Below are 13208 nucleotides of genomic sequence, written 5' to 3' on the forward strand. Positions count from 1 at the left end.
GGAGCATTTTGAACAAAAGGTGACAGGGCAGTGAAGAAAATGGTTGAACCATGCACCCCAAAGTAGGATGCTAATGTGTGAGTGCCATTGACACATTTTGATTGTTTGTTTGAATGCCCTTTGATCCCATGAAAGGTGTCAATGTACTCATAGCAAAGAAAGTTCAAATGACTCAAATGTCTTCAGCACCCCCCACCCAAACACACACATCAATAGGCTGCAGAGGGTTGCCTGTTATATCACATTTAATATTCAATAATGTAACCAGTATGGGTGGTAACCCATGATAGCCTGCACCAGATCGCTTCTCAAACCTAAACTGATATTGGCCGGGTTTCCCAGATTCGTTAAGAAGCTCTTAAGTGCTAAGAACTTCTTAGGAGCACTTAAGAGCTTCTTAACGAATCTAGGAAACATGGCCATTGAGAGTGGGTCTGGAAAGGCCTCATTAACTTATGACATCCAGGGCCATAACCAGCAGTGAAAGTAAACTTTGGTGCATTAGATTCTTACCAAATCACTTTATAAGTGCAGCAAACACATCACTCTTGTCAACAAATGTTTAAAATGCAGTTGTTTACTCAGTTCTAATGAAATGACATAAGCACAGCCAACAGTGTTGAATGCACTTCTACCTGTAATATAAAGTCCGTCCTCTGCCGAATAAGTGATTGTTATCGGATCCTGTTTTTGGTAGACCTAATTTGGTTCACCCAGGCTAAACACACAAGGTTCTTGGGCTTTGGTGACCATTAACTTTTTACTGACGAGTTTTTAGCCTTGTCTAGCTTGCATAATTGCCTGCAACTCTATTTTGATCAAAACATTACAGGTCACCATTTGTGCGACAGCCCAAGTCAACATGACCCTATATACAGTAATTGATTGCTACTTTAAACACTAGCTATTTGCTCTCGTGAGACCAGTTAAAGGGTCAGAGCCAAAATGAACAAGTTGACATTGGCATTGCCATAGTCATTTTAGATTTTATTTGAGCTAAATTACCTGTTCATGAGATTAGGTTTGGTAGCTTGGGTAGTTAGTTAACTTCCCTCAATACAATAATTAATTTGCAATATTTAGTAGGCCCTGGTTATTGTGTTGATTAGGCTACAACCTACAATAAAATAACAAATAACAATGTCCAGAAGTAGCATTTCATTGCTATGTCTGTGTGTCTATAGGTCAACAAAATATTTGGGGTAGCCTAATTGTTTTCAATAAACAGAAACAAACATGTATCAATCTGATTGGTCTAATGTGCACTCCTCACTACATTATACTTTTAGGAACACAAAATACTTTGCTTCCCTCTGCTGGCAAAAAGTAAAGCTGCTCGGGGAATTATTTTTTAAACTTCCGCTTTTCTTGGATTGAACGGAAATTGCATAGCATATAACTACAGAATATTCTGCTAAAATTGCTCACACATGTAAGATTGTTAAAGTTATTAATAACTTTAATATTTAAAATGTATTGTATGTGAGCCAATCAGTTTCGTTGGCAAAATGCGTCACACGGATAGCCTACTACTCGTTTCCGTTGAGCCACGTTTGGTAAGGTTGTTGTTACATCACGGTCATGATAAGGGCGCGTTATCTTGACCGTCAGCGTGCGTAGACCACGCTACAGTGTTTATTATTTCACTGAACAAGGAGAGTGGGTTTACGGAATGGTCTAACCGTAACGGTACGAACGCAGACAATGCCAGTTACTAGTGAATATGTGTGAATCGCTACACAACCTTAACTTTCCTGGTTACCCTCAGCCTCAAAAGAAGCTATCTAACAGGTCAAGTTACTTTTACGCAAGCTGAAGTTCCGCAGGCTACATTATGCAGAACTTTACGAGAGCAGTAAGGACCTTTGCTGTTAACCATTCAACTGGAATAGCAGTATTTACTGTTACAGGTAGGCCTACATTGATCACAAACAGATCGTGCTAGCTTGGTCTTAGGTGGAGAACCTCTTCATCAGTTATGTGACAATGTCTTTACAAAATAAAATTTACTAGCTCAGATAATCTGCTGTCCCATGATAATATCTGGGTCCTCTAAGCACCTTAGATAGGCTATTACCTTAACACTACTAGTCTACATAGACATAGACGTTGACAAATTCTGTTTAGTACTTACAAAACCATTATTGCTAAAACATGATAGTTTGCATCATTTGTAGTCTGCAACAAACTATGATAGTCTGCATCATGGTGATGATTGCATGGTAATTGCTTACATCATACCTTCAGTAGCCTACCCAGCCTCTACAGTAAATTCCAAAGAGATTGATTGTGTTGATACTAACTAGCCTCTTACAGGGCTGGGACTGTATTCTTTGCGCAGATGGATGGCAGGAGGGGTGTGCCGCAGCTCAGCCAGGCTGGATGGGAAGACTGTCCTAATCACAGGGGCCAACACAGGGATCGGGAAAGAGACCGCAGTTGACCTCGCAAGCAGAGGTGAAGGATCATTGCTGGCTCTCACATTTCCTGTGTATGCTCCTTGTGCATGTTATAAGTTACTTATAGCATTTGTGATACTCTTGAATCCCTAATTGCACGCTGTCAACATTCAGGGGCCCGTGTCATCTTGGCATGTAGGGACTTAGCCAAAGCCACGTTTGCTGCAGAAGACATCAGGGAGAGAAGTGGTAATGGCAATGTGGTGGTGAAAAAGTTGGATCTTGCATCACTGCAGTCAGTTCGAGAGTTGGCCGAGGATGTGCTGAAGACAGAGGACAGACTGGATATCCTCATCAACAATGCAGGTACAGTATACTTTTACCACCAGGGGACAGTGGTGGGCTCTTAATATTCTTTATGTAAGTAGAGAACTCTATTTACAGCCTATTTATTTATTTAAATATCAACATTTTATTTTGTACTCTATTATACACATGCTTTATCCATTATTCCAATGAATGTACCAGACACATTTAAAGACTAAGTAATGTAAACCCATTTCTTTCGATTGGCTCACAGAATGACTGTGGCAGTGTATGTTTAATTGTTTAAGGAGGTTCAGGGTTGAATGTAGCTTTTGCTCACAGGCGTTATGAGCTGTCCAAAATGGCAGACACAGGATGGCTTTGAGATGCAGTTTGGGGTCAACCACCTGGGCCACTTCCTTCTAACCAACTGCCTTTTGGACCTGCTGAAGAAATCCTCACCAAGTCGCATCGTTAATGTTTCCAGTCTGGCGCATGAAAGAGGTTTGTGGTTTCTCCAAACCTGCTGTCCTTGCCCCAGTCCTCAAACAGAATTGTGCTCAATTTATTTGTTCTATATTGCTGACTGAAAAATGATTCTATAGCTGTTCTGCTTTGCCTTTTATATTTGGATGATTTTGTGGAGGTGTTCTTTTTACTGTAGGTGCTAGATTGCGTTGTTTTTTAAACTTGTTCTTTTCAACACCCTAACGTCTCTTTTCAACAGGTGAAATGTACTTTGATGACATTAATTTGGACAAAGACTACACTCCCCAGAAGGCATATAAGCAAAGTAAACTGGCCAATGTGCTGTTCTCCAGAGAGCTATCCAGGAGACTACAAGGTAAGCTACGTCATTTAATTATACAGAGCTTTCAGTTTAAAGGTACACTATTCAGAGCTCTCAGTTTAAAGGTACACTATGCAGAGCTTTCAGTTTAAAGGTGCACTATGCTGGTTTAGATATTTTTGGCGACCGTAGAGCTCCCTATAGGGTCGCGATATATTTATTTATTTACTGCTATTGTGAATAGCAAACTTATCCCCCCCCCCTGCACACAATAAGGCTTTTGTTGTGGAGGTGAAGAATTTACAACAGGCATCATGTCCAAAGAGCTATATTTACCGTCCAGGTAATGTTTCACGATTCTCCCGAGATTTGTCGGACTGCCGTTCTTTGAAGTTGCTTGGTTGGTTTTCTCGGTGGGAACTGGCTACATCTATGCTGTATGGCTATGCTAGGTGAATGATTCACCTATTACAAGTTTGTTTGCCATCAAATTGGCTTCATAAAGGTGAACATTTTGCATGGTGTATTTTTAAAGTGTGTGTGTGTGTGTGTGTGTGTGTGTGTGTGTGTGTGTGTGAGTGTTTGTGTGTTTTATATGTATCTGAACCTGCTGTTCTTGTCATATTGAGCAGGATTACTATTGTAACAACACATCAGTAGGGTAAAAATAACACGTCTTTCAACAGTATATGTACTTCAGCGATACAAGCAGCTTGCCAAAAGGGTCTATTCCACTCATGTACTGTAGGTGGCCTTAACCTTCAGTGATAAATTGATAATGTACTCCCCATTCATGCAGCATAATGGTCAATGTTGGCCTCCTGATTATCCAAGGCCCAGTTAAATGGGCCTTTATTTGCTTGTTTGGTGCTGCTGCCGCTGCCCTACATGCGCTACATGTGGTTTGACCGCACAACATGACCTACAGTTTGTGGAAAAAAATCAGTTTCATTAACTTGTAGTACACTGTATAGTTTTTAGACAGAAGTATATGCTGTTGCATTAAATGCTGAAGACCACTCTTTCACGTCAGGCGGGTGGCATTTTCGTCTCTCTTTTGTGTTGTGTCTGTTTGGTGTACTGTGACCCTCCATGTAGCTGTTCTTTTCTCAGGCACAAGGGCTCTCAAGGGCTCAACTCAAGCACAAAGGCTCTCAAGGGCTCTAAGGTGACTTGGCCTCCTTACGCCAGAAATGGTTAATATTTCCCTGTTGTTGTGTGTTCCCCCCCTCAGGCACTGGGGTGAATGTGTACAGTCTGCATCCGGGGATCATCCACACCGAGCTGGGCCGGCACTTCTGGCCCAAGCTGGCCCTGTGGAAGAGGATCCTGTACCAGCCGTTTGTGCTGCTCATCAAGACTCCCACAGAGGGAGCGCAGACCACCATCTACTGTGCTGTGGAGGAGAGCCTGGCCAACGAGAGTGGGCTCTACTACAGGTAACACACACACAGCTCAGTCCTTGATCTTCAGGTGTTCATTTGTTGGGAATTTGGAAGTCATTACAGACGTTCTACTTTGTGCATGTCACAGTACTGGAAACATTAATTTGTGATCGACTTATATTTTGTCGACTTGACAAGGACTTTCTAATGCATATGTCAGTAGGTATAATGCTATAAATCTATTAATCTATGTAACACATACTGTAGATATGTGTCTGCGTGTGCGTGTGTGTGTGTTTGTGTGTGTGTGTGTGTGTGTGTGTGTGTGTGTGTGTGTGTGTGAAATATAGATATAGATAGATGCTACAGTTTGAACATCTTTGCCTCCCAACCCTCCAAATTACCCATCCCCTCCAGTGACTGTGAGCGGAAACCTGTAGCACCCCAGGGACTGGATGACGAGGCTGCCAGGCGACTCTGGGACGTGAGTGCCACCATGGCTGGACTGTCCTAATGCGCAAAGCACGGAGACCCTTGGGGGTTGGTTTTTGACCTTTTTCACCCAGTCTGATCTCTATAGTCAATCTCTAGGTTGACTCCCCCATGATCAAAAGTATGGTGGACAAAAGTATTCAGTCTGAATTTTTTGACATAAGCAACAATAGAGTAGTAATGTTACAGACATTTATTCAAAATATACAGGCTACTACATACAAAAATACTATGTATCATATGGTGTAAACATGAGTCAAACAACCAGTTGAATGTCTCACAGTTGAGTCGTGTGGAAGCCGTGTGATAATTTCACATTTTCTCTGGGATATCAGTGTGTGATTCACTATCATTCTAAGGTCATGTCAGGTAAGCATGTTAAGTATTCAAATCACAAATTACTTTTTTTGAAGAAGAAGAAAGAAGCACATCATTTCTTGTTGATTTTAGAACTTTCTTATGCACTAGGATATATAGAACAAACTATTTCATAAGCTATCTTCATATTTAGATTTAGAATGACTGTCAGTTAAATGCCTATAAATAAATGGTTATAAAATAGTTATAACCAGTTTCAAAAACTCATTAGCCTTAATTTTAAGGATCATAGATTTCCCATGGCCAAAAACCCAAAGTCTGTTTCATCCTCTTTGAAATATGAACCGATCAGGTCTTTTTTTATTTGTTAATGTGAGACATTAAAGTGCTATAATCTTTTAAAAGTAAGGCATACCTTTCATATTGATGTTGTCTGTATTTAAGATCAAACGGCTTCGCTGAACTTTTGTCAGCAAAATGACAAAAAGCATGACAAATTCTTAGGCTGTGCGTTTAAAGATCAGAATAAATTTGTGTTTTGGAGTCTTACGGTATGTACCATGTAAGATAAAAAGCTATTTATTCAAACTGTTTGAACAAGTTAGCCAGCTAACCTTCAAACCGTGTGCTTGATATGTTGATGTAGAGTCAACAGCTAAAGCTGACAATTCTGTTGGCAAATTTAACACAAATATGCAGTGTGTCTTTAGGGACTCCTCTTCATGATACACAAGCTGTATGCATTTAATTTTAAACCAGTTAGAACAACAACAAAGACCTGAAGGCACTAATTTACTAATTTGCTACAAACATTCAACCTTTTACTCAACACAAGAGCTCCATCAAGGACGAGAAAAGGTGACATATCAGATTCAAAACCCTGTATGACCAGGCAAAACCTTATTGGTGGTTTCTTATTCAGGCTTCATGATTGCAATAGCATAGTGACTATAACTAGCGAGTAGTTCAACACTATCATATGTTGTTGTTTTTTTTTGTTAGAGGTCATTTCATTTTGTTAGGATTTGTACTTTCCTATGTCAATATGCACATTAAAAAAAGACAATGGTGACATTTCCTGGCAAGATCGTATAACACTGGACAGCTAATTATTTTCACATACAAAATGACAACTTCATTTGCTTCTCGGTCTCATCAGAAAATCATCTTGTATATATCTAATGTATTAATAAATGGTGTTACATATTTGAGAATTCTTTTTTTAAATATATTTTCTGTTTTATTATCTTCTATTTTTCTTTGGTTCAGCCTAACACTGCTAGTCATTAGATTACATACTAAAATCTTCTTCTGTCATATCTCCAGACAGTGAAGCTCAGTAGGTCTGTATGTGACATTATTCTATGTACAGTCAAAGCGTTTTGCCGTTTGTGCTATGGCTATCTACTTTGAATTGGTATTCAGTTGGTTGGATAGGGTGACTTCAGTGTAGTAGGCACATAGAACATGGTTACTTTAGACTACAGTCAGTAGATAACACATATCTGTATCAATCACATTAAAGCACATTCAATTCCAATTTAGACTGATAGCTACAAGTGGCGAGAGTATACTGTAGATCTCTCCGACACATAACCCCTACAGTTTGACAATCAATCGATGTGCATGAATAGGATGCCACTAAACAAATAACATTTCATCCAGGTCTGTGAGTGAACATACCCAGCAGCTTTCTCTCAAAGTTCCTCGATGCAGGTGCCTCAAGCTCTGCTCAGCTTTACCCTACATAGCTGTGGACTGTGGAGCAGTTCTGAGCCTGATCTGGGTTAGATGTGCTTAAGTATCTGACAGATTAGGGCCAGGTCCTGTCCAGAGCCAGCCAGCCGCTACGTGAAACAGCACTTATTCTCTCCTCCGACTCATTTTTCTTTTTTTTCCTCTCTTTTTTTGGTTCAGTACAGACTGTCCTCAGGGAGCTGAGGAAACATGTTCTCAAAACTCAACCTTGTTTTCGCAGGATGTGCTTGTTTCCATGTAACTCTTAACATCTGTCAAGGCTGTCAAAGGCTTGGAGAGGGTGAGAAATAGAGAAAGAGAGAGCGAGAGAGAGAGAGAGAGAGAGAGAGAGGAAGGGAGGGATACAAGAGGGGTAAGTCGGTCCTACTGGGTCAGCTCCTCAAAGTCATACAGTTGTTTCATCTGCTCCACTTGCATAGAGTGCCTCCTCACCAGCTTCTTCTTGCTCTTGAGGTGGCCTCTCTTTGGTGAGCTCGGTGCCACCGGGGCTATGGACCGGATCCCGGTGGCCAGGGGCGACGAGGGCTTGCTGCAGGCACCGATGTCGGGGATGGGGGGGTTGGGGTTGACGTTGAGGGGCGGCAGGTATCCCGGGCGGGTGTGGGAGATGTAGTCCAGCAGCAGGGTGCCCGAGCCGCGCCGCTCCAGCAGGCCCGGCGCCCGACGGCGAGCCGTGCACGGGGACGACGTGCTGGCGTTGCTGTCCAGCGACTCGCGCGAGCTCGTCAGCATGGCCAGCGGCGACGTGTTGAGCTTCCGCCGCTCCAGCGGCACCTTCGCCGCCGAGTCGGCCAGCATCCCCGAGTCGGCGTAGAGCTGCGAGTCCGAGTCGTAGTGGTCGTTGCCCAGCCGCCTGCGGTACACGGTGTCCCTGAGGCTGGCCGAGGCGCTCGGGCCGATGCCCTCGGACCTCTCCTGCTCGATGGGGATGGTGCTGCGGCGGGCCAGGGGCTGGTGCTGGGCCAGCGATCGGTCATAGGACACCTTGGAGGAGGCGGACAGAGGAGAGGCCGGGGAGGTGGGGGAGATCTTGGACGGCTGCTCGCCAACAGCAGGGAACGTGATCTCCTTGCCGTCCACGCTGTTGTGCCGCGACAAGGGGGCTCGTCGGGAGACCGCCAGCCCGTTGATGCCCGACACCACCTCCTCGTCGGAGCTGGCTCTCCTGCTCTCCTCCTGGGCGGCAGCCAGCACGGAGGGGGCGATCAGGCCCCACGGCTCCGACTGGAGGCGCTTCAGCTGCGGCAGGCGCGCGCGTTTGGGGTTGGCCGGCTTGCGGGGCGGGGAGGGTGGGCCGTTGGGGGGCTTGGCGCTGGATTTCCACTGGGACTGGAAAGGGAAAACCGTGTTGAGCTCCTCGTCTTTGCTCGGCGAGGACAAGGGGTTCAGCTCGATGTCGGACGGGGAGGCACATACCGTCGGCGATGACCTCTCGTCCAGCTCTGGGGAAGGGGGCACGTTTAAGTATTGCTTGGTGGTTTTGGTCCCAGATGGAGACTTGTCTGTGGTGATGATGATCACCTCCTTCCCCTTGGCTTTGCACGCGTCCAACAGCACTTTGAGAGCCTCCTTGTCGTCCGCGTTGATGGCGTAGACCAGCGCCGAGGCTCCGCCGCGGTCCTCCAGGCTCGGGTCGGCCCCGTTGGTCAGCAGGAGCGACACCACCTCGTGGCCGGCCCGGTGGCTGCACGCGTGCATCAGCGCCGACTTGCCCGTCTTGTCCTGGATGTTGGGGTCGGCCTTGTTGTCCAGCAGATACTTGACCAGCTTGGCCTTGCTGACGCTCTGCGCGTCACAGTGCTTGGACATGCAGGCCACCATGAGCGGGGTCTCGCCGCGGTCGTTGCTCTCGTTGATGTAGGCCCCTCCCTCGAGCAGGAGACGGGTGAGCCGCAGGCGCCTCAGCCACACCGCCTTCAGCAGCGAGTTGCCGTCCGTCCGCAGCTCCAACATGTCGTCCATCACCCAGACCGCCCGCCGAGATCGAGATCACGCTCAGTCCTGCAACGCAACAACAACCTGCTGCTACTGATACACAGCACTCCCGACCACGGACTCATTCTCTCACTGAATCACAGGCTTTGACCTAGCACAGAGGAGAGGACCATTTTAGCATAGACAGATATCTCAGAAATAATGATTTCCCTTTTCTCTCCCTGCCTGATTTTATTATGTGATATTAATAGCATGAGTGATGTTTTCTCCAAGAATCAAGTACTGACTTTGTACGTCCACCAGGTGGCGATGTATATGCAGCGCTCGCATTTCACCAGTTTCATCCACGATCAGTGTGTCAGGTTAGACAGGTATGAACAGAACTTTCATTTTTGTGTTGATTAAAAGTTAAAAGAACTGTGAAAACGGAGAACTAGAGACACAGTCTTATCCAGATAAAAATTTACGTCGTGTGTCGTTTCAACTCACTGACTTGTATTTTAATAAGCATGTGAGACGTCTCCAGACACGTTCTCTAGTGAGAACCCTCACGTGCTGATGTCAAGCTGTAATATCTGCACTGTGCAGATGCATTGATTCACAGCTGAGACCAGACGTAGTGATCCTAAAATATTGATGTGTTACGACATGTTGCAGATCTGTTCTTCCGTAGGATGTTACCTGTTGTTATCAAGATGTTACTTTGGATGATTCCATTTCTAATAATGAAAAGACTCGGCGTAGAGCAGAAAGAGCATTTCTGCTAAGTTCAAATGTGTTTCAGCTCTAGCAATGCCCCTCTCCAAGGTGCTTATCCCTCATCTGATGCGCGTTTGGAGAGACCCAAACCTGCGCTCTCTGGCGCGTTACTTGAACAGGTTACACTTTTAATAGTGTTCAACAACCAACAAAATGTAAATCTTGAAAAATATGTGTCTGATGCATTTCTAGTGTCCTTTAAAACAAGTGTGCGTTATATTGATTTATTAAAGTTGGAAAGGTAGACTACTGCAACCTTCTCGAATATCACAGACATCCACACAGTTATGCATTAGAAGGAATACACAAAACTATTGTCGACAATGTTCTTCGATGTATAACCGGTTAGAAGATTCAGACAACGTACATCTTAACATTTTAAACATATCCAACGCGAATCTTAACATGTTAAATTGCACTAGTGACTCAAAAACGTCTTACCTGTTTTGAAAATTGATATATCATTTTCTGAATGCCCATGTATAATTTTAAACGCTGTTTAAAATTGTTGACAAAATGTTAAATAAATATTTCCGGATGGTGCGCCGTAGATCTAAAGAACATTCCCTTTATAGTTCAGAACAGGTCTATCGCTGTGCTATTTTAGAGCACCATGGCGCACTAGCACCTTCGCTTTTGTTATGGAGACGTAGCGGATGAGCCCAATAGCTGCATTCCTCGCTGCGCACACAAGAACCACAACCCCAAGACGTTTGGGTTATAAATAACTTCTCTCTTTTTTTGCTTGGTGAATGAAACGTGCATCTCCTTGACGTCAGAACCTACCAAAATAAACGCTGTCTGGTGAGAATCTATGTAATATCTATTTTTGATAGAAAAACAAGCAAAAACAGTTTGACCATTGGAAATTGAAGTTTACAGTCTGTGCATTCGTTGGAAGATACATTATTGTATGGCAGAGAGATACATGGCTTAGAATAAATGCTTTGTCAAGTTACATCACATATGGTTTATGCTATTTTGCATACATTGTGGTTGTTATGGAACTGGCTCTAATTTTGAATGATTTTATTGAATAAAAAATGAATCAAATTAGAAGTAGGGATATGCATTTAACAAGCACTTATGACGTACATGAAACCTCATACTTTAACAGCCATAATCTTTTGAGCTGTTTATTATTTCCAAGAAAGATAACAGTTAAATAATACCCCACTGTCATTGCTGCTGTGAGGTAACTTAACTGACCAGTATGACCAGTTAAGACTGGATCATCCATCTATGATGAGCTGATCTATTCAGTTTGATATTTTCTTAATGTGGACAAGTTAAGACATCATACTCACGGTCCTAGATCTGATCTTCAATGATGCCAACAGAGAGTCAAATAGTGTAGTTATGTCATTTTTTTTTACATTTGCGTTTTAATACAGATAACTACACCAAAACCCAGTCTCTATTCCTCAATTCAGCATTCCCATCATGCATTACACAATAGCATCTATAAGGCACTGATTGCCAAAGAGAGCAATGCGAAGGGTCTACACACCTCTCCTTGTGCATGAGTGTGTAAATTCTATAATCTCTTTGACATTTATAGTGCATACCGTCCAAGGAATTTGATTTGTGAGCATATGACGTGTTTGCCGCATAATTAAGTGGCCAAAACTTGTTGAGCTGCCATTACCACCATACAGCCTAATAGAGACAGGTCTATTTTTAGGTTGCTATGAGACAGCAGAGTAGCATATTCCGATTGGAGCTATGGAGTTCCTAGCTCTAGAAGGAGCAGGTAGCTTGAAAAATAGCACCCGGCTTTATGAAATGGCATTTCATAATCAAAGCATGTTGACACATCTTTGTTATACTCATATTACATGTGCAACAAAGGAAACATGAACCTCATGGAATACAACTCAAGTCCAATAGTGTAGAAGCGGATGCGCACATCTGAATATTTAGGTGCTGGACTCAAAAAAGCAACAGTAAAAAGGACAAAAAAGTCCGCACACTAAAGCTCCAATATTATTTCTTTTTATTCACCACATGTGACGTTTCGGGACACACTGCCCTTCCTCAGACATACAACTCAAGTCCATTCATATATTCTCCATGCTTTATGGAGCAAAGCTAAATGATAACATTGTTTTAAATGCCTAAAATATCTCGTTAACCCACATTTTCATTCACACAGACACAAAGAGTGTTCAGTAGCACACTTTCCAAGTAAAGGTCTTGAAGTCCTATGTGTGATTTTGAGAAATATGTTCTATTTTACCCCCTAAAAAACACATATTTGAAAAGCTGTTATCTCCACAAATAAAACAATGTGGCCCACAAGAAATGACCTGTTTCGCTGGTGCTGTTCGAATTCAGTGGGTTCTGCTACACTTGGCTTGCTTTACTGGAAATGATTGTTTCCCACTAGAAGGAATGTAGCTATTTATCTATTTATTGGGTAATCTAGGCACAGGGGGAAGGTAGTTATGAGACCACAGGGAATCGCCATGGGTTGTGTTTGTGTTCACTCCACTCTCTAATAAAGGATCCCTCCCTCTGTGAATATCACCAGACTCTAAGACAAGTCTCTCCCGGATTCGGCCCGGTTTTGGCAAATCATGTTAGATCTGGGCCAGATCTGTTTCTGAGTCCCCGACCTTGCACAGGCTTCCTCAGACACCTCCTCAGAGCTTCTAGTTAGGGGTATACATATAGGGGTGTAGCAAAATCAAGTCCCCTTGAAGACTGTAGAAAATGATTAGGAAAAATGATGATAATGATGCTCAAGAATAAAATGAAGTAAGTTGCGTCGCAGGCATTTTGTCTTGTGTTGTCAAGCAACCAGACTCTGGGTGGGTGGTGGTGTTTTGGAGGTAGCATGGAATTATTTTACTGGCATGTTGTGTTTATTTATGTGTTTTTTTTTCTTGTTTGCGCATATGTTCCTTTTCTATTGGATGCCTGTTTGCAATGATCCGTTCCTCACACCATCTGATGACCTAAGGGATGCCACTCTGTCATGGGGGTGTGACAGCTGCTTTCTTTTTTTCTTTTCTTGTTTTTTTTATTTTATTTTATCATTATTTTACTGGAGATGATTGCACC

General features: G+C 43.2%; 2 protein-coding genes across 4 annotated transcripts; one reads left to right on the forward strand and one right to left on the reverse strand.

Moving 5' to 3' along the window:
• Window positions 1-1547: 1547 nt before the first annotated feature.
• On the forward strand, window positions 1548-6785 carry LOC134093517 (retinol dehydrogenase 13-like). 3 transcript variants are annotated; one of them, XM_062546583.1, is made up of 7 exons: window positions 1548-1910; window positions 2317-2457; window positions 2574-2765; window positions 3048-3209; window positions 3433-3549; window positions 4730-4934; window positions 5298-6785. In XM_062546583.1, the coding sequence occupies exons 1-7, from the start codon at window positions 1835-1837 to the stop codon at window positions 5392-5394; spliced, it is 990 nt and encodes a 329-aa protein (XP_062402567.1). In that variant the 5' UTR covers window positions 1548-1834; the 3' UTR covers window positions 5395-6785. The 3 variants fall into 3 exon arrangements, with proteins under 3 accessions (XP_062402567.1, XP_062402568.1, XP_062402569.1); XM_062546584.1 differs by having other exon boundaries at window positions 1549-1910; window positions 2307-2457; XM_062546585.1 differs by having other exon boundaries at window positions 1549-1910; window positions 2342-2457.
• Window positions 6786-7811: 1026 nt separating this feature from the next.
• On the reverse strand, window positions 7812-9410 carry ankrd34c (ankyrin repeat domain 34C). The gene has a single exon (XM_062547945.1). The coding sequence runs from the start codon at window positions 9408-9410 to the stop codon at window positions 7812-7814; it is 1599 nt and encodes a 532-aa protein (XP_062403929.1).
• Window positions 9411-13208: the final 3798 nt, after the last annotated feature.

This window comes from Sardina pilchardus, chromosome 10 (genome assembly GCF_963854185.1).
Source record: "Sardina pilchardus chromosome 10, fSarPil1.1, whole genome shotgun sequence".
NCBI classification, from domain to species: Eukaryota; Metazoa; Chordata; class Actinopteri; order Clupeiformes; family Clupeidae; genus Sardina; species Sardina pilchardus.